The sequence below is a fragment of the Procambarus clarkii genome, chromosome 56 (assembly GCF_040958095.1).
Source record: "Procambarus clarkii isolate CNS0578487 chromosome 56, FALCON_Pclarkii_2.0, whole genome shotgun sequence".
Classification (NCBI taxonomy): Eukaryota; Metazoa; Arthropoda; class Malacostraca; order Decapoda; family Cambaridae; genus Procambarus; species Procambarus clarkii.
The window spans coordinates 18,967,778-18,989,905 of record NC_091205.1 but is presented as its reverse complement, the minus strand read 5'-3'; the positions used below and the strand labels follow the sequence as shown (position 1 = coordinate 18,989,905).

Sequence of the window (22,128 nt, the reverse complement as noted above, 5' to 3'; positions counted from 1 at the left end):
CAAAACAGAGATGACTCCAAAGTCAGTATAGGATGTGCCAGAGTGTGGTCTTGGTGCCCCCGGACTAGAACAAACATTCACCTCTGGTTGGACAGAAACTACGAACTCCCAAAGACCTGAAAGCTCTAGTATAATAATGTATGTGTATGGGCAGCACAGAACATCCACCAGACTGTCACATATTGGGCGCCATGATCAGGATAGGCTGCCGTTACCTGTGGCCGGTGGCTTAAAGTGGCACCTCTTCCATTCCTGTGCATGCCATGTGCAAACTTTGTGAAGGAGGAACTGGGCCGTAATGTACCCAAAGTCTGCCAGTGCAGACTACTGATCACATGGCCCTGTATGAACTAACCATCCTGTGTGATGGGGATTTATTATCATTACCTAGTTAGCTCTTGACACACACACTATGTAACCCTTCATATACACCGGGATGCTCATGGACGCAGGTTCGAATCCTCGTCACGGCCCTTGTGGATTTGTTAATCCTTCATATACTCTAGCATAGCTAAATGTGGATGTACCTATGTTAATAGAAATATCCACCGTGGACTACATGCAAGGGCATTTTACTTATTGAACTGTGAACATTATCGCCCTCATATACCAGGCTGAACAAGTTCTTGCAGTTATATTTCAGGTTCTACACCCAAGTCTTTCTCCAAGATTGATTGATTGATGAAGATTAAGTGTTGGCACGGGCATGAATAGCCCGTAATCTTTCTCCAGCTGTTGTTGTTGTTGTTTTAGATTTAGCTACTCAGAACAAAATGCCCATGTAGCACGGGCTATGGTGAGCCCGTAATCTTTCTCCAGCTTGTGCCTGACGTTAAGAGGTCACAGGAATTCACCTCACCTGTTGGATGGCTGCTGTTATCGGTAAGGCTTGACCCGTGATTGCTGCGCTGAGCACTTCACACCTTCCATCACTTGCTTTCTGAAAGGCACTTTGCAAGTCAAGTGATGACTGGAGGGCAACCACCACTCCACTTGTTAAGGTCTACTGATAACCCACAATCATGTCAGTAACTAGCAATCTCCAGAAGTTTATCGTGACGCTTGTAATGAATCTTACAGATTATGGAGCGGCGTCGCCTCTCTTGGAGAGCTCTATTAACAAACAACGGCTCTCACAATATATTGTTGAGAGTTATCTGGGCGGAACATTTACCACACACAGATCTCATCTAGAAATAAAAAATATATGAAACACAGTTTATCATATAAATTAATGGTCTTCGTTGATAAAGAATAGAATGAAATATGAATTGCAATTACTTAAGCAAAAGTATGAATTACTTTACAACGGCATTATATTACTTAAAACAATAATTATGTATATCAGACACTTCCTTAATTTATAGTTCTTCATTGCACCATATGGCGACTCTACGCAGACTCCACCACTCCTCTTCCACCACCGAACACCACAACACACTCCACATAGATACTTTAAATAGACATTACTACGCTAAATTAAGCTGCGTTTAGATCTCTTTGTGTAACGGACTGGAAGTGGATGAAGCAAGTCTCGATTCAAAGCTTGGAACATAGTCAAGGTGACAAAATCAGCACAAATTGACTTTCACCGACTGTGAGAGTCCCTACTGTGTATACATACTCATGGTAACCGACGGTGGAGGCTGGGCTCACAGTTCTGCTATAATATCGACAATAGCTCCCATATTTAGCGAGCAAATAAAACTGTGTGACTGCAAGAACTGTGTGTTTCACAAGGTCAATACTTCACAAATATGAAGTATATTCTGATAGTACGGTCTCCAGTTCGAAAAAGTCACATAACACTTCATTCAGGCAGGATGCGAAGCACTTACACATTAATACAATGCAGCTACGAGAGCAGCACTGGCTTATATCCGAGCCTAATAGCAAAACAATTAGGACTATAGAGGATTAAGATAGGGAAGAATATTAGTCTGTCTACACCGCATATCTACAGACGTAAATTAGGTTTATGGCGCCCATTAGTCAACACTGCCAACCCGATACCAGGTTTAACTTATTAACTTTAACAATATAAAACGCCAATTTTTGGGTGCGCCGCATACCAAATATTGCGGACCCAACTAACATCTTTCAAATTTGGTGTTGGGAGATAAATGTTGATTGTAAGTCACCTGCAGGAGTGTTTGTAAATGTTGCATTACGGTTGTTAGCGCAATATAGGAGTGGTGTGTAGGGAAGGTGGTCATTACTGGCGGCCCGGGAGGGGTGCAGACACACGCCGCCCCATTATGTAAACATTGTGGCCCCTAGCGGTGGGGACCTCTCGTAGCGTGGCCCCTAGTGGTGGGGACCTCTCGTAGCGTGGCCCCTAGCGGTGGGGGCCTTTCGTAGCGTGGCCCCTAGCAGTGGGGACCTCTCGTAGCGTGGCCCCTAGTGGTGGGGACCTCTCGTAGCGTGGCCCCTAGCGGTGGGGGCCTTTCGTAGCGTGGCCCCTAGCGGTGGGGACCTCTCGTAGCGTGGCCCCTAGTGGAGAGGACCTCTCATAGCCACTCCCCACTCGACTCCACCCCCGCAGCCACTCCCCACTCCACCCACCACCCCCCGCGCCCACGTCACCCGCACAATAACTCACCCACCACCGCTCTTTAACCCCGCCAGCCCTAAACGTGAGGTGCAGCAACACGCGTCTCTGCAAGTTTCTCGCTGTAATCAATTTTCTTGCAAATCCCCATTTTGGAGTTTCCTGATAATACGCTTTCACGCCAAGATATGATCCCGGAGCACAGGAGGCCGAGACCTGGGCTGCTGCTCATGCAACATGCCGCACTGTGCAGCTGCACCTGTCGCACCCCTTGCGGTACCGCGTGGTACAGGTGCCTCACGGTACACGGTGCACACGACGCGAATCTGAGCGTCTGTGGGGTGAGAAGATGAACCCGTCGACAGACAGACAGCTGGCACGGGCCACCTACCACGCCGACCTCACGACAAACCAATAACTCTTGAAATGAATCTCAAATTATGGAGAAGAGAGTGAGGGACGAGCCGAGGTCAAGACGATAGCTGGCCAGTGAGCGGGAGGAGGTGACCCCAGCGGTGATGGCACCCACACACCCACCCACACCCACCCCTCCCCACACCCACACACACATGGGTGGAGGGGTGCCATATGGGGTACAATACTCCCGGCCACTACGTGTGGCCATCATGCTGGCCTGTACTCTACTGATACTTGCCCTGGTCGTCGCTAATCATCATAACCTGTACTTGATCTCCGCCCGGAGTGCCTGGTAACCCGCACGGAGTGTTATCGACCATATACGTTACCAACCATATAGGATTACAATGGTCTAGGTGCATAATTCACACACACGTCTTAAAACAAGATTTGCCATATCTGGAGAAACCAACAGCAAGCGCGTCGTGAGAGCATCGAGTTTTGTGAGTGCGTCGTGTGTCGTGAGAGCGTCGTGAGTGCGTTGTGTTGTGAGAGTGGTGAGAGCAACACGCAACTATAACACCAACCGTCTAGGGGTGACGGAACAGTTTGTGCCCGACACCTGACCCGTCAACAACAACAAATCATTACCATAAAGGCTCGACTGAACAGACCAAATTGTTGGCCTAATTGACATCACACTTTCGAAAAACACAATTTGAGGAGAACTAATCTAATCATATTATGAAGTTATAGAAATGAACACACATTCAACAGCTATAAGGGGCCTGACGGCTGAGTGGACTGCGCTGGGGATTCATAGTCCTAAGCTTCCGGCTTCGATACCCGGTGGTGGCGGAAACAAATGGGCAGAGTTTCTTTAACCCTGAAGCACCTCTTCACCTAGCAGTAAATAGGTACCTCGGAGTTAGACAACTGCTACGGGCTGCTCCTGGGGATGAGTAACAAAAAGGAGGCCTGGTCGAGGACCGGCCCGCGGGGACGCTAAGCCCCGAAATAATCTCAAGATAACCTCAAGAGATCCCGGATTAAAATCTCTCAACAAACTTAACACTCACATCATATATCCGGCTTCAATAGAACTCAAAATGGCTGTCAATAAGCTATCTCTTAATGATAGCAGAAGGAAGCTCTCCCCCCTGTTTTCTCTGCTGACCAATATGTTCAACAATACCGCCAAGCTTCCCATGCAAGCTGAGGTAGTAGCACGAATGAGGCGACCTTGTTATAGCTTCAACCACGTGGTGCGGGGCGTGTTTTGTAGCCGTCAAGAGCACTTAGTTAGGACACAATCTCGCCGCATCACTGATGGGATAATTGCTCATATAATGGTTTATGTTAATGAGCTCTAATTGGTTCAGCGAGACGACCGTTTGGGGCGATACAGGGGCAAATGATGCTTATTGACCTTCCAGAATAAATAGTGATTTACCTGCTTATTTCTGGAGATGACAGACGTCTTCATACAGCCAAGTACAGGGCGTTGATACTACTACTACTAATATTACTTATTACTACCACCATAGTACTACTAAAGGAAGTCATTAACTACCTGATTATAGTTTTACAAATTATATGAACGAAATATACTGGAGCTTGGGTTAAATAGACGCAAATAAAACCTAACCTGAATTAGTCTGTTGCTGTTTAAGATTCGCTACCCCGGAACACAAAGCTCCAATAAAGCAGCACGGGCTATGGTGAGCCCGCAGTAATGAATTAGTCGCTCATGCTCACCACGGCTTCCTAGACGTGAGTACCAGCAGGGAGTATGGGACCCAGATAATGACGACTGGGATTCTTATCTCTGAATTAAAACAAAACCAAATGTTGTATGGTTATATAACTAACGATCACCGTTATATATCTATTGACTGATTTGTTTTTATTTCAGCTGTTGCGTTGCCATTCATATGTCAAGAAAAATCTTTTGAAGTCATATTGGAACGTAATAGGCCTGGCGGAGGGGGTGGGGGTGGGGGAGATGCTGGGTACTGTACAACGGGTCTGTTATGGTCAGCAGTTATAGGATCCCTCTAGTTCGTTTACCTAAGCAAATAACAATCTTTTGACACTAGTTACACAATTATTAATGTTATATATACATGTACACATACTCATACATACATGTATATATATATATATATATATATATATATATATATATATATATATATATATATATATATATATATATATATATATATATATATATATATATATATATCCCTACACATACATATTCAATCACCTACGCAAATACACACATCAATAATGTTTTGTATCACAAGTGATTCATCAAGAGGCTCACAACAGTCACTATACAAGTGAATGTTCACATCTATGGTGAGTCACACAGATACTAGTCTCCCTGACCAGGTGACGCAACACACACACACTGGCTCGCTTATTGCACGCAACGCACACACACTGGCTCGCTTATTGCACGCAACACACACACACTGGCTCGCTTATTGCACGCAACACACACACACTGGCTCGCTTATTGCACGCAACACACACACACTGGCTCGCTTATTGCACGCAACACGCAACATTGGCCACCACACCCAGGCCCTTAGCTTTTTTTCCTCATAATATGGCTTTCGTCTCACCATCAGGTGATGGTGGTGAGTGATGACTCGCCGTCGTCTGATGGATCAGACCATCTGTATTCGTGGGATACAGGTGGGATACAGCATTAGGAAATACAGTGATGATATTGAACCATCTGCCAAGGCGTGCAGGTGGCCGGTACGTACCGTGGTCCGCGGTACGCATCACTCCGGTCTTACCTGAAACAAGAAACAGGGTGAGAAACAGTCCACAAGATGTTACAGGCGGGTACATGTAAAATACATACATATATATGTGCTCAAGGTAACACTCAGACGTTTAAATACCGGGGCCAAGATTCTTAAAGTACCTCCGAAACCTGTATATCTTCCCCCCCCCCCCAATCACGGTGACATTGTATATATTTATGAAATAGTTTATGAGCTCCCGGGACACTATACGAGGTTGTTAATAACAATAACAACCTCGTGTTGTAACACTGGCCACGTTCCTGCTTGCTTAGTGTGTTGTAAATATTGCTTTACTCGAGAACCACCCATACACCACCCACTGTAACTACACCCCCCATCAAGCACCACCCACTGTAACTACACCCCCATCCAGCACCACCCACTGTGACTAACACACCGCCACCCACTGTGACTAACACACCACCACCCACTGTGACTAACACACCACCACCCACTGTGACTAACACACCGCCACCCACTGTGACTAACACACCGCCACCCACTGCGACTAACACACCGCCACCCACTGTGACTAACACACCACCACCCACTGTGACTAACACACCACCACCCACTGTGACTAACACACCGCCACCCACTGTGACTAACACACCGCCACCCACTGCGACTAACACACCGCCACCCACTGTGACTAACACACCGCCACCCACTGTGACTAACACACCGCCACCCACTGTGACTAACACACCGCCACCCACTGCGACTAACACACCGCCACCCACTGTGACTAACACACCGCCACCCACTGTGACTAACACACCGCCACCCACTGTGACTAACACACCGCCACCCACTGCGACTAACACACCGCCACCCACTGTGACTAACACACCGCCACCCACTGTGACTAACACACCGCCACCCACTGTGACTAACACACCGCCACCCACTGCGACTAACACACCGCCACCCACTGTGACTAACACACCGCCACCCACTGCGACTAACACACCGCCACCCACTGTGACTAACACACCGCCACCCACTGCGACTAACACACCGCCACCCACTGTGACTAACACACCGCCACCCACTGCGACTAACACACCGCCACCCACTGTGACTAACACACCGCCACCCACTGCGACTAACACACCGCCACCCACTGTGACTAACACACCGCCACCCACTGCGACTAACACACCGCCACCCACTGTGACTAACACACCGCCACCCACTGCGACTAACACACCGCCACCCACTGTGACTAACACACCGCCACCCACTGCGACTAACACACCGCCACCCACTGTGACTAACACACCGCCACCCACTGTGACTAACACACCGCCACCCACTGCGACTAACACACCACCACCCACTGCGACTAACACACCGCCACCCACTGTGACTAACACACCACCACCCACTGCGACTAACACACCACCACCCACTGTGACTAACACACCACCACCCACTGCGACTAACACACCACCACCCACTGTGACTAACACACCACCACCCACTGTGACTAACACACCACCACCCACTGTGACTAACACACCACCACCCACTGTGACTAACACACCACCACCCACTGTGACTAACACACCACCACCCACTGTGACTAACACACCGCCACCCACTGTGACTAACACACCACCACCCACTGTGACTAACACACCACCACCCACTGTGACTAACACGTACACCGCCACCCACTGTGACTAACACACCACCACCCACTGTGACTAACACACCACCACCCACTGTGACTAACACACCGCCACCCACTGCGACTAACACACCGCCACCCACTGTGACTAACACACCGCCACCCACTGTGACTAACACACCACCACCCACTGCGACTAACACACCACCACCCACTGTGACTAACACACCGCCACCCACTGTGACTAACACACCGCCACCCACTGTGACTAACACACCACCACCCACTGTGACTAACACACCGCCACCCACTGTGACTAACACACCGCCACCCACTGTGACTAACACACCACCACCCACTGTGACTAACACACCACCACCCACTGTGACTAACACACCGCCACCCACTGTGACTAACACACCACCACCCACTGCGACTAACACACCACCACCCACTGTGACTAACACACCGCCACCCACTGTGACTAACACACCGCCACCCACTGTGACTAACACACCACCACCCACTGTGACTAACACACCGCCACCCACTGTGACTAACACACCACCACCCACTGTGACTAACACACCGCCACCCACTGTGACTAACACACCGCCACCCACCTCAACAACAACCCACCTACACCACTGCCCACTTGGGGTTCCCCATTAGCCTCGACCCGGAGTCATGTTGGACAGTATTTTAACAATTACCAAGACATTTTCGGGCAAAATTGCTAAGCTTGAGCATCGACCATCTTTTGGCGAGAGCATCCGCCAGGAGAGAGCTCATCCTGCTGCGGGTCGGTGCTGCGGGTCGGTGCTGCGGGTCGGTGCTGCGGGTCGGTGCTGCGGGTCGGTGCTGCGGGTCAGTGCTGCGGGTCGGTGCTGCGGGTCGGTGCTGCCTTATCCTTATCCTGATCCCTTCCCAGTGCTATATAGTCGTAATAACTGGGCGTTTTCTCCTGATAGTTCCCTTCCTCCTCCCTCTCTCCCTCTATAGTGTGAACATATGATCAGAGTTAAACGAAGGAGCTGCACATCTTTTGTGTTTATCACCCGTAAGACAAGAGTCTCTGCACCAATATAATACCGTCTGAGGATAAGAGTTCAAGAGTCAACACAAGGAGGACCTCGAGGTGCCCACCACCGCTGGGACCCACCACCACCACTGGGACCCACCACCACCACTGGGACCCACCACCACCACTGGGACCCTCCACCACCACTGGGACCCACCACCACCACTGGGACCCTCCACCACCACTGGGACCCACCACCACCACTGGGACCCACCACCACCACTGGGACCCTCCACCACCACTGGGACCCACCACCACCACTGGGACCCACCACCACCACTGGGACCCTCCACCACCACTGGGACCCACCACCACCACTGGGACCCTCCACCACCACTGGGACCCACCACCACTGGGACCCACCACCACCACTGGGACCCACCACCACCACTGGGACCCACCACCACTGGGACCCACCACCACCACTGGGACCCACCACCGAGCCATAAACCACACAACCACCACAACAAGACACACCTGTAAAGCCTCCGTCCCCTCAGGTATTAACCTCGTCACATGCTGCCTAATTACAAAAGAGAAATGGCTTTCAATTTCGCACTGTATTTAGAAATTGAATTTCACTGCCACGAAGCCCAGGGCCCCCGGAGTGTTGAGTGATGGGCCCCGGTGCCCTCCCGGGCCCTCGCCCTCAGTAATGGCTAGTTGATACACCACTGTTCAGCCAGCTGGGAGACGGCCATCTTGAGATCTTGACGTTATCTTGAGATGATTTCGGGGCTTAGCGTCCCCGCGGCCCGGTCCTCAACCAGGCCTTCACATTAGTTATATACAGGAGTAATGACTCTAAACTTAGCCCACCCAGGGGGGAGTGATACGCTGCTGCCAGGCTCTAAGATCTGGGTCACAATTCATCAAGCACTTACGAAGGCACTTACGAAGCCTGTACATCTTTTCTCAATCATGACGGCTTTCTATACATTTGTTAAACAGTTTATGGCCTCAGAAGCACTAGGAGGTTGTTTATAGCCATAATAACCTTGGGTTGTGACGCCTCGGAGCTCGTAAATTGTTTAATAAACGTAAACAAAGTCGCCATGATTAAGGTCGAGATGTACAGGTTTCGTACGTCCTTGCCGACTACTGGCCCTGTATTAGTATATTTTTATGATGTATTAAAAAACCTGACAAATATAATGCCTCGCATTATACAACACTGCTTTTGTTGTGTGAAGACTGGCGTTCGAGTCCCCCTGGTGGTCAGCCAGTGGTGGGCCACGCCCATGACTTACGCCCACCGCCCACTATATCTGTACCCACCGCCCACACCTCGCTGTGGTCTCGCTACCCCCATGCCCCACCCAGAGCCGTGCCCACTGCACGCCTTAATACAACAGCTGAGAATACCACAACAGCTGTTGCAGCTAGGCTCATAAAATACAGCAGCCTACGGTACTCACAGCAGCCTACGGTACTCACAGCAGCCCACGGTACTCACAGCAGCCCACGGTACTCACAGCAGCCCACGGTACTCACAGCAGCCCACGGTACTCACAGCAGCCCACGGTACTCACAGCAGCCCACGGTACTCACAGCAGCCCACGGTACTCACAGCAGCCCACGGTACTCACAGCAGCCCACGGTACTCACAGCAGCCTACGGTACTCACAGCAGCCTACGGTACTCACAGCAGCCCACGGTACTCACAGCAGCCTACGGTACTCACAGCAGCCTACGGTACTCACAGCAGCCCACGGTACTCACAGCAGCCCACGGTACTCACAGCAGCCTACGGTACTCACAGCAGCCTACGGTACTCACAGCAGCCTACGGTACTCACAGCAGCCTACGGTATTCACAGCAGCCTACGGTACTCACAGCAGCCTACGGTATTCACAGCAGCCTACGGTACTCACAGCAGCCTACGGTATTCACAGCAGTCATTTGGTCAAGCCTAAAAAAAAAAATTGACAGTTGCAGCCGCCAAATTTCACGCTTTGTACTATTAATTGTGAAGGTCTGCAAAAATCTAAACTTTCAAAGACCTACATATATTTGCTAAATTAGGCCTAAGCGTACTATATTAGGCCTTGAAGAGGTTACCTTTTTTATCATGCTCTTTAGGCTAACTCTATAGTACACAACGTAGGGGGACTGGTGGCTGAGCAGACAACGCTCAAGACTCGTAATTCTGTGGCCCGGGTTCGATTCCCGGACCAGGCAGAAACAAATGGGCACTGATGAAACGCTGATGCCCCTGTTACCTAGCAGTAAATAGGTACCTGGGAGTTAGACAGCTGTTACGGAGCTGCTGCTGTGTGTGTGTGTGTTGGGGGGAGGGGGAATGGTTAGTTAGTAGTTAGTTACAGTTGATTGATTGACAGTTGAGAGGCGGACCGAAAGAGCAGAGTTCAACCCCCGCAAGCACAACTAGGTGAATTCAACTAGGTGAACAACTGTTTGGGGTTCAACAGTCAATTTGTACACGTGTGACCAAATAGTTGGAATTAGTACTGTCATTACTAGGGGGATGGGCTTGTAGACATACCTTATAACGTTATATCAGGAGTACCTTATAACATTATATCAGGAGTACCTTATAACATTATATCAGGAGTACATTATATCAGGAGTACCTTATAACATTCTCGTATATCTGATCGCTTCCCAGCACGCCCTTGTCAGCCCCACACCGACATCACTAACAACATCTACACGAAACAAGACGTACAACATCCATACTTCAACAATATAAATGGGAGCATAAAATTGGTGAGGACACCCTGCTCCATTATCCAGGCGACTCCTCTCCATTCATCACTTACGTCGAACTGAAATTTTGAGAACTTTTCTCCGGTTGGACACGAAATTACGGTCCTGTTGTCAGCCTTATTTCACGCCTGATTTTCCATTCTAGGAAATGCTTCATGCAGCCCCCCGGGGTCAGATATTGCAATCCCATCATTAGATATTGTAACCAAGTCAGCAGGTATTGGTGTGAAGTTCGAGGAGCCATTTTTCTTCATATTGATGTGAGAGATGTTGAGCCAAGAGCAGGTATGTCTGCTCGTGTGGTAACGTATGCTCTTGGTAACTCTGCTGCGGGTGTTTCACACACAGGGAACACTCCATACACCCAGGGGACACTCCATACACCCAGGGGACACTCCATACATTCAGGGGACACTCCATACACCCAGGGGACACTCCATACACACAGGGGACACTCCATACACACAGGGACACTCCATACACCCAGGAACACTCCATACACACAGGGAACACTCTATACACCCAAGGAACACTCCATACACACACAGGGGACAATCCATACACACAGGGACACTCCATACACACAGGGAACACTCTATACACCCAAGGAACACTCCATACACACACAGGGGACACCCCATACACACAGGGAACACTCCATACACACAGGGAACACTCTATACACCCAAGGAACACTCCATACACACACAGGGGACACCCCATACACTCAGGAACACTCCACACACACACACACACACACACACACACACACACACACACACACACACACACACACACACACACACACACACACACACACACCCAGGAACACTCCACACACACACACACACACACACACACACACACACACACACACACACACACACCCAGGAACACTCCACACACACACACACACACACACACACAGGAACACTCCACACACACACACACACACACACACACACACACACACACACACACACACACACACACACACACACACACACACACACACAGGAACACTCCACACACACACACACACACACACACACACACACACACACACACACACACAGGAACACTCCACACACACACACACACACACACACACACACACACACACACACACACACACACACAGGAACACTCCACACACACACACACACACACACACACACACACACACACACACACACACACACACAGGAACACTCCACACACACACACACAGGAACACTCCACACACACACACACACACACACACACACACACACACACACACACACACACACACACACACACACACAGGAACACTCCACACACACACACACACACACACACACACACACACACACACACACAGGAACACTCCACACACACACACACACACACACACACACACACACACACACACACACACACACACACACACACACACACACACACACACACAGGAACACTCCACACACACACACACACACACACACACACACACACACACACACACACACACACACACACACACACACACACACACACACACACAGGAACACTCCACACACACACACACACACACACACACACACACACACACACACACACACACACAGGAACACTCCACACACACACACACACACACACACACACACACACACACACACACACACACACACACACACACACACACACACACACACACACACACACGTCCGGAGTGTTCACACCACAAGCGACTAACACACACCAAAAATAAAACAAAATTGACACAATTCTCCCATAACATATTTATTACCAAGAGATTTAACATTAAATACCAAACCACTTAACTTTGCACTTAAATATGCAATAAACCTTCGCTCTTTACTTATAGAAAAGTGCCAAAAAGTCAACAAGGGCTCCGTGTAATCTTATTGAGTGCTTCTTTACCACCTTGTTTCCCAGCCCCTCCCCTTCCCTGGGTCACGTTAATGACCTCCGGGCCAGCGACCAACAGGTACGCCACAATATCCCACTCTGGCACCGCCAGGAGCTTCATGGCACTGGTCATAACTGCCGCGGCAGATGAGGGGGCAACTGGTTGGCACTCTTGAAGGGACGAAGGGGCCGTGTGCCATAACGTGAACGGTTAAGAGAGCCGCCGCTGCTGCTGCTGTTCGCTATAAAAGGTAGTGTACGGGGTGTGTGGAGTGTTCTTTTATAGCCTCTAAATCAGCTCAGCAGGCTGGCCTTTTGGATGGTCAGTCAGGGTGTAGTGGTGGTGGTGGTGGTTGCTGAAGGGTGTTGATTGTGGTGTGGTGGTGTTGGAGGATTGACCAACATGTTGGATTGTCATCCAACACCCAGTGGTGTTGGATGACAGTGTTGAACATGATCGCAATGGATATAGCAATGTCCATTGCTATGTTGCATAGTCCATTGTTATGTTGCATAGTCCATTGTTATGTTGCATAGTCCATTGTTATGTTGCATAGTCCATTGCCATGTTGCATAGTCCATTGCTATGTTGCATAGTCCATTGTCATCTTGCATAGTCCATTGCCATGTTGCATAGTCCATTGCTATGTTGCATAGTCCATTGCTATGTTGCATGGTCCATTGCTATGTTGCATGGTGTTCAATGATGATCGCAATGGACATATTTCATAGTAAGCTTTCGCTTTGATGTCCAAAGGGATAGGAAAGGATTGGGGGGGGGGAGGTAGAGGGATAGGGAGAGTAAACAAAAAATGAATAGCTAGAAGAATATACTGATTGCGGGAAAACAGAGTAAGAAAAGAGAGAGTTAGAGAAGTAGTCAACACTGACTCGGATCTCGCAGCAAGGTTTGTGTCAAGCTGCACGAGTACACGTCGTAAACAGTACACACAGGCTGTACTCCATACACAGTTTCAAGTGTAGATATGATAGATCTCAGTAGGCTCAGGAATCTGTACACCAGTTGATTGACGGTTGAGAGGCGGGACCAAAGAGCCAGAGCTCAACCCCCGCAAACACAACTAGGTGAGTACACAATACCCGCATTCATTTCCCCTCGTTTCCGAATCATTAATACAAACTTGACGTCTCATCTCGGCTACTTTCCCTGCTCACACGATGATATTTGTGCTAGGAGAGCGGCCAGAGCCAGGCCTGGCTGTGCTCACACCACTCAACAACAGTTGAATGTGTCATTACATCTCAGGCGAAGCCTCAAACACCCGCGACCCATAGACGTGTACCTTTAACGATTCACGGTCAGGCAATTATCGTTTGTCCGTCAGTGCTCGTAAACACTGCCCAAAAGGCTCGTTAATCCTACCACCAAAACCTCTGTTTATGAATGAAAACCACTTAACACACGACTCACGCCTAATTACGTTTGACCTTTTTAACGTGCTTCGCTCTCTTCCCGGGTTCGAATCCCGCTTCTCTCTAAATGTTTCCCCCCCCCCCCCCCACCCACTTACTACAACTACACATAATTGCAAACAGAACCAAAACATTTCACCTGTATTTACCTGAGGACCACTCTCTCGAGTGGCCACGAAAGGGGAAGGAAGCGGGCGGCTTGTCAAAAGTTTTTCCTCCATTTGTCCTGATAATTTTATCCAACTGTTTACTGATTACAGTGTGACAGTGTATGGCAAGGATTACAGTGTGACAGTGTATGACAAGGATTACAGTGTGACAGTGTATGGCAAGGATTACAGTGTGACAGTGTATGGCAAGGATTACAGTGTGACAGTGTATGACAAGGAGTACAGTGTGACAGTGTATGACAAGGATTACAGTGTGACAGTGTATGACAAGGATTACAGTGTGACAGTCTATGACAAGGATTACAGTGTGACAGTCTATGACAAGGATTACAGTGTGACAGTGTATGACAAGGATTACAGTGTGACAGTGTATGACAAGGATTACAGTGTGACAGTGTATGACAAGGATTACAGTGTGACAGTGTATGGCAAGGATTACAGTGTGACAGTGTATGACAAGGATTACAGTGTGACAGTGTATGACAAGGATTACAGTGTGACAGTCTATGACAAGGATTACAGTGTGACAGTGTATGACAAGGATTACAGTGTGACAGTCTATGACAAGGATTACAGTGTGACAGTGTATGGCAAGGATTACAGTGTGACAGTCTATGACAAGGATTACAGTGTGACAGTGTATGACAAGGATTACAGTGTGACAGTGTATGGCAAGGATTACAGTGTGACAGTGTATGGCAAGGATTACAGTGTGACAGTGTATGACAAGGATTACAGTGTGACAGTGTATGACAAGGATTACAGTGTGACAGTCTATGACAAGGATTACAGTGTGACAGTGTATGACAAGGATTACAGTGTGACAGTCTATGACAAGGATTACAGTGTGACAGTGTATGGCAAGGATTACAGTGTGACAGTCTATGACAAGGATTACAGTGTGACAGTGTATGACAAGGATTACAGTGTGACAGTGTATGGCAAGGATTACAGTGTGACAGTGTATGGCAAGGATTACAGTGTGACAGTGTATGACAAGGATTACAGTGTGACAGTGTATGACAAGGATTACAGTGTGACAGTGTATGGCAAGGATTACAGTGTGACAGTGTATGACAAGGATTACAGTGTGACAGTCTATGACAAGGATTACAGTGTGACAGTGTATGGCAAGGATTACAGTGTGACAGTGTATGACAAGGATTACAGTGTGACAGTCTATGACAAGGATTACAGTGTGACAGTCTATGACAAGGATTACAGTGTGACAGTGTATGACAAGGATTACAGTGTGACAGTCTATGACAAGGATTACAGTGTGACAGTGTATGGCAAGGATTACAGTGTGACAGTGTATGACAAGGATTACAGTGTGACAGTCTATGACAAGGATTACAGTGTGACAGTCTATGACAAGGATTACAGTGTAACAGTGTATGACAAGGATTACAGTGTGACAGTCTATGACAAGGATTACAGTGTGACAGTGTATGGCAAGGATTACAGTGTGACAGTGTATGGCAAGGATTACAGTGTGACAGTGTATGACAAGGATTACAGTGTGACAGTCTATGACAAGGATTACAGTGTGACAGTCTATGACAAGGATTACAGTGTGACAGTCTATGACAAGGATTACAGTGTGACAGTGTATGGCAAGGATTACAGTGTGACAGTCTATGACAAGGATTACAGTGTGACAGTCTATGACAAGGATTACAGTGTGACAGTGTATGGCAAGGATTACAGTGTGACAGTGTATGGCAAGGATTACAGTGTGACAGTCTATGACACACCAATAACTATGACTCTAAAACACATAAGTTCTCTTTGTGGAACAAGTTAACTCGTGTTATAGACCGACTAGAATGACATCTCTCTGACACCCTTAAAGGGGGGGATCTTTGACACCCTTAAGAAGGGATCTTTGACACCCCTTAAGAAGGGATCAGTTGTGTTAGTGAACATAACAGTGCTGTAGCGGGAGCTGCTCTGTGGAATATATTCTCTTGTGTTAAGGAATATGTGATCAGGTGGATGCTGCGTGAATGGATGCTCCGTGGGTGGATGCTGAGGGTGGATGTTCCGTGGGTGGATGCTCCGTGAGTGGATGCTCCGTGAGTGGATGCTGTGAGGGTGGATGCTCCGTGGGTGGATGCTGTGAGGTAGATGGTCTCCAACACCATCTTACACCAGGATAACTGGAGACTGGTGTAGGGTGAAATATATGGCCAGACCACCCAGCTGGGCCTGCGTGAACCACTGGAGTGAAGAGCGCTGATAACATCTGGAATGTTTGCTGTAGACAAGAGCGCTCGGGGGAAAGTTGGACGACTCTTCCACAAAACAACCAGATGTAAACAAAGGAACATAAAACAATTATACGAAGGCACAGAATGTTTTGCGACTTCATTCTACTACAAACGTTATAGTGACGTTGGATGATTATTACAAGCGTGCGTGAAGGAGTGTGTGTTGTGTGTACTCACCTAGTTTTGTTTGCGGGGGTTGAGCTCTGGCTCTTTGGTCCCGCCTCTCAACCGTCAATCAACTGATGTACAGATTCCTGAGCCTACTGGGCTCTATCATATCTACACTTGAAACTGTGTATGGAGTCAGCCTCCACCACATCACTTCCAAGTGTATTCCATTTACTAACTACTCTGACACTGAAAAAGTTCTTTCTAATGTCTCTGTGGCTCATTTGTGTGCCTGCAGGAGCGAGCTGTTAGCTCTTGGACCCCGCCTTTGGTACCGTTGATTGCCTCGTGTACTAACAACCAATTTTTCTTCATTCATGTTTACTACACGTTTCTCTCTCACACACACGTGTCCTAGAAAGTAACCCGTAGCAGCTTTCTAACTCCCGGGTACCTATTTATTGCGAAGTGAACATTTGAATCAGATGAAAGAAACTACCTTCCTATTTGTTTCTGCCTTATCTTGAGGTTATCTTGAGATGATTTCGGGGCTTTAGTGTCCCCGCGGCCCGGTCCTCGACCAGGCCTCCATCCCCAGGAAGCAGCCCGTGACAGCTGACTAACACCCAGGTACCTATTTTACTGCTAGGTAACAGGGGCATAGGGTGAAAGAAACTCTGTCCATTGTTTCTCGCCGGCGCCCGGGATCGAACCCGGGACCATAGGATCACAAGTCCAGCGTGCTGTCCGCTCGGCCGACCGGCTCCCTACCGGCCGACCGACCTTGGCCGGGACTCGAACCCAGGCCCTTATGACTACAACCCCAGAGCACAGTACTCTCGGCTGCGAGGACCTGTACTCGCCTATTTGTACTCACCTATTTGTGCTTGCGGGGTTGAGCTTTGGCTCTTTGGTCCCGCCTCTCAAATGTCAACTGGTGTACAGGTTCCTGAGCCTACTGGGCTCTATCATATGTACATTTGAAACTGTGTATGGAGTCAGCCTCCACTACATCACTGCCTAGTGCATTCCATTTACTAACTACTCTGACACTGAAAAAGTTCTTTCTAACGTCCATGTGGCTCATTGGGTACTAAGTTTCCACCTGTGTTCCCTTGTTCGCGTACCACCAGTGTTAAACAGTTTATCTCATAATGTCTCTGTGGCTCATTTGGGTACTCAGCTTCCACCTGTGTCCCCTTGTGCGTGTGCCACCCGTGTTAAATAATCCATCATTGTCCACCCTGTTATTCCCCTGAGAATTTTGTATGTGGTGACCATGTCTCCCCTAGCTCTTGTGTCTTCCAGCGACGTGAGGTGCAGTTCACGTAGTGTGTCCTCATAACTCATGCCTCTTAGTTCTGGGACTAGCCTAGTGGCATACCTCTTAACTTTTTCCAGTTTCGTCTTGTGCTTGACTAGATACGGGCTCCATGCTGGAGCTGCATACTCCTGGATTGGCCTTACATATGTGGTATATTAGGTTCTGAAGGATTCCTTACACAGGTTTCTGAAAGCAGTTCTGATATTAGCCAGCCTCGCATACGCCGCTGATGTTATTCTTTTGATGTGGGCTTCGGGAGACAGGTTTGGCGTGATATCAACTCCCAGATCTTTCTCTTTGTCCGTTTCGTGAAGGACTTCATCTCCCATTCGGTATCCAGTGACTGGCCTCCTAGTTTATTTACCTTACATTTACTTGGGTTGAACTTTACTAGCCATTTGTCGGACCATTCCTTCAGTTTTTCTAGGTCATCTTGTAGCCTCATATATGTAGCCTCTTCTGTCCTGATCCTCCTCATTATTTTTCCATCATCAGCAAACATTGAGAGGAACGAGTCAATTCCTTCTGGGAGATCATTTACGTATATCAGTAACAGTATAGGTCCAAGGACTGATCCCTGTGGGACTCCAATGGTGAGTCCCCGTCACTCCGAGACCTCACCCCTCACAGTGACTCGCTGTGTCCTGTTGCTTAGGTACTCTCTTATCCAGTGGAGTACCTTCCCTTTCATTCCTGCCTGCATCTCCAGTTTGTGCACTAGTCTCTTATGTGGTACTGTGTCAAAAGCTTTCTGGCAGTCCAGAAATATGCAGTCTGCCCAGCCCTCTCTCTCTTGCCTAATTTTTGTTGCCTGGTCATAGAACTCAATTAATCCTGTTAGGCATGATTTGCCATCTCTGAACCCATGCTGACGTTGTGTGTGTTTCAAAGTTCCTTTGCTCCAGATGTTCCACTAGCTTTTTTTGCACAATCTATTGTGTGTGTGTGTTTGTGTGTGGACGCTTCAAAGCAATAAATATTCCACTTGGGCGTATATTTCTAAGCGTATACTGATCTCTGCCCACACATACACTGGCCACACATACACTGGCCACACATACACTGCCCACACATACACTGCCCACATCCCCCTGCCCCACTCACCACACCTCCCTGCACCTCCTTACACCCAACCTACACCCATCAGCACCTTAAAACACCTCCCTCCCTCCTCGCCACCACCACCCTCCTACCTAATCTTCTCATAAGCCCAGTCCGCCCCCACTTACACCCAGAGCCACACCATTCTAATCCACCCCTACACCAGCCCACCCAACCCTACTCGACCCTAACTATCTTCCTCCGTCCACCCCATCCACTCCTCTAATGCAACCCTTATCCCTTTCTCAGGGTCCTCCCCCTTCCTCGCACCTACACCCATCACGGCCGCAGGGAGAGGCTGCAACCGATACGGCACCAGATAAGCGCCGGAGCACCCAGCATCACCCATCAGGAGAGACCTGGCTGGCTTACCTTCCCCTGTACAGGCACTAAACCTTTTCTCCTGCCGGCAATACCTGCATTCGCCCTTACACTTGGCTTATAAATGGTGCTGTTAAGTCTAAGGGCGTCTGTGTTATTCAAATTGGCCAGCTGTGTGATCCATTGTGGATAGAACGTGGACACTCAAGATATCCCATTTCATTTGGAGTTTGCCGACCGAGGTTGCTGGAGGATCTAATTAATTCTTACCAAAACTTGAATATTATTTGAGAACATGCCGCGATGGTTGGGGGGGGGGGGGGGGGGGGGGGAAGGGAATAAGAATGAGAGAGAAAGGAAGAGATAAAGAGAGTGGGGGGGGGGAGATAAACGTGTGTAAAGTCTTCACCACTGTGTAGTAAAGCACACAAAGATATACCATTGTTGCCAGGAATGATGACGGCACTGTTGAAGAGTATTCCGTCAAGATGCGACTCCACCATCACAGCCTTGACTGTGGCCTGCTGTAGGACATCCTACCCGGAGCCTTGACAGTGAGGATGTCCTGTGACCCGCTGGGGTGTCCTCACACCTCACTCCTCTCACTCAAGGACACCAGCCCATCCCTCATGCTGTGTGTGTGTGTGTGTGTGTGTGTGTGTGTGTGTGTGTGTGTGTGTGTGTGTGTGTGTGTGTGTGTGTGTGTGTGTGTGTGTGTGTGTGTGTAATTACCTAAGTGTAGTTACAGGATGAGAGCTACGCTCGTGGCGTCCCGTCTTCCCAGTACTCTTTGTCGTATAACACTGAAACTATTGACGGTTATGACTTAAAAATATCTTTGTTTCGCTGCAATTGCAAGAAGCCAAGCTGAACTTGTTGCCAAGATTGTGGCGTTGCACAACGTCAGAGAAGCCTCAGGACTGATGTCAACAGGTGGCAGGTGTAGAGGAGAGGTGGGGCCGTAACCTAGTTAGTGTAGAGGCGCCACTCCCGGCCTGTCAACTCCCGCCTCTACACAAGTGGTCCGGGTGAAGCGAGTCCTTGCCTGGCACCAGCTGCCATGGATGGTGCCATCCATCGGGGGGGGGGGGGGGGGGGGGGGTGAAAGCACAGGTAATGAAACGGCTAACAACACTGGATCATACTAAAGCGGTTGGACCAGACGGTGATATCCAGTATCACCGTGGATACTAAAAGAGGCAGTGCAGCCCCTCAGCGTGCCTCTGGCAAGGATCTATAATAAGTCACTTACGAAGGGAGAGTTGCCCAGTTGCTGGAAAAAGGCCAATGTAGCACCAATTTTCAAGAAAGGAGATAAGGAAGAGGCACTTAACTACAAACCTGTATCACTGACAAGCATCTCTTGTAAAGTGCTTGAAAGAATAATCAGGTTAAGACTGGTTAAACATTTAGAGAAAACTATGTATGTAAACCACCGACTGCATATTTCTAGACTGCCAAAAAGCCTTTGATACAGTACCACACAGGCGACTGCTATTCAAACTTGAGGCAGGCGGGAATAAGCGAAAAATTCCTAGCTTGGGTAAGGAATTACATAACAGGCAGGAGCCAGAGAGTAACAGTCAGGGGCGAGAAGTCAGACTGGCGAACAGTAATGAGTGGAGTACCTCAAGGATCGGTGCTGGGACCAGTTCTATTTCTAATATTCTTGACGACATGTCTGCAGGAGTAGAGTTCTCTATGTTGATGTTCGTGGATGACGCGAAATTAATGAGACGAGTTGTGACAGATGAGGATTGTAGGATCCTCCAAGAGGACTTGAACAACCTGCAGAGATGGTCAGAGAAATGGCAACTGGAGTTCAACACGAGCAAGTGTAAAGTTGTGGAAATAGGAGTAGGTGATAGGAGACCAAAGGGACAGTACACAATGAAGGGGAACTACGTACCTGTGACGACGCGAGAGAGAGAGACCTGGGAGTGGACGTAACACCAAATCTAATTCCTGATGCGCATATAAATCGGATAACGACAGCAGCGTACTCTGCGTTAGCAAGAGTTAGAACGTAATTCAGAAACCTAAGTAAGGAGGCATTTAGAACGCTTTACACTGTCTACGTGAGACCAGTCTTATAGTATGCAGCCCCATCATGGAGATCCCACTTGAAGAAACACATTAGGAAAAAAGAAAAGGTTCAGAAATTTGCGAAGAGGCTCGTCCCAGAGTTGCGAAGGATGGGCGATGAAGAGTGACTGAAGGAACTGAACCTGACTGCGTTAGAAAAAAGGAGGGAGCGAGGAGGGAATGAATTATCAGGGGAAAATGTCATATAAAATATA

General features: G+C 48.6%; 2 protein-coding genes across 2 annotated transcripts in view; both read left to right on the top strand.

Annotated features, from left to right (window-relative positions):
• The first annotated feature begins 8,059 nt into the window (after positions 1-8,059).
• On the top strand, positions 8,060-16,508 carry LOC138353190 (uncharacterized). The gene is made up of 3 exons (XM_069306066.1): positions 8,060-8,252; positions 11,329-11,443; positions 14,792-16,508. The coding sequence occupies exons 1-3, from the start codon at positions 8,060-8,062 to the stop codon at positions 16,506-16,508; spliced, it is 2,025 nt and encodes a 674-aa protein (XP_069162167.1).
• Positions 16,509-21,505: 4,997 nt separating this feature from the next.
• The window catches only part of LOC138353189 (trichohyalin-like), a 32,495-nt gene continuing 31,872 nt past the window's right edge, over positions 21,506-22,128 (top strand). Inside the window, exon 1 of the mRNA XM_069306065.1 lies at positions 21,506-21,685. Coding sequence (XP_069162166.1) covers positions 21,506-21,685 — 180 coding nt within the window. The remainder of the gene's footprint in view (positions 21,686-22,128) is intronic.

What these genes read in the sequence shown, in the direction of transcription:
- LOC138353190 (XM_069306066.1), top strand. Translation starts at nt 8,060, where the DNA reads ATGTTGGACAGTATTTTAACAATTACCAAGACATTTTCGGGCAAAATT. An exon ending in GCTGCGGGTCAGTGCTGCGG is followed by an intron (nt 8,253 to 11,328) that starts GTCGGTGCTGCG and finishes TTTCCATTCTAG; the next exon opens with GAAATGCTTCATGCAGCCCC. An exon ending in CCATTTTTCTTCATATTGAT is followed by an intron (nt 11,444 to 14,791) that starts GTGAGAGATGTT and finishes TACTGATTACAG; the next exon opens with TGTGACAGTGTATGGCAAGG.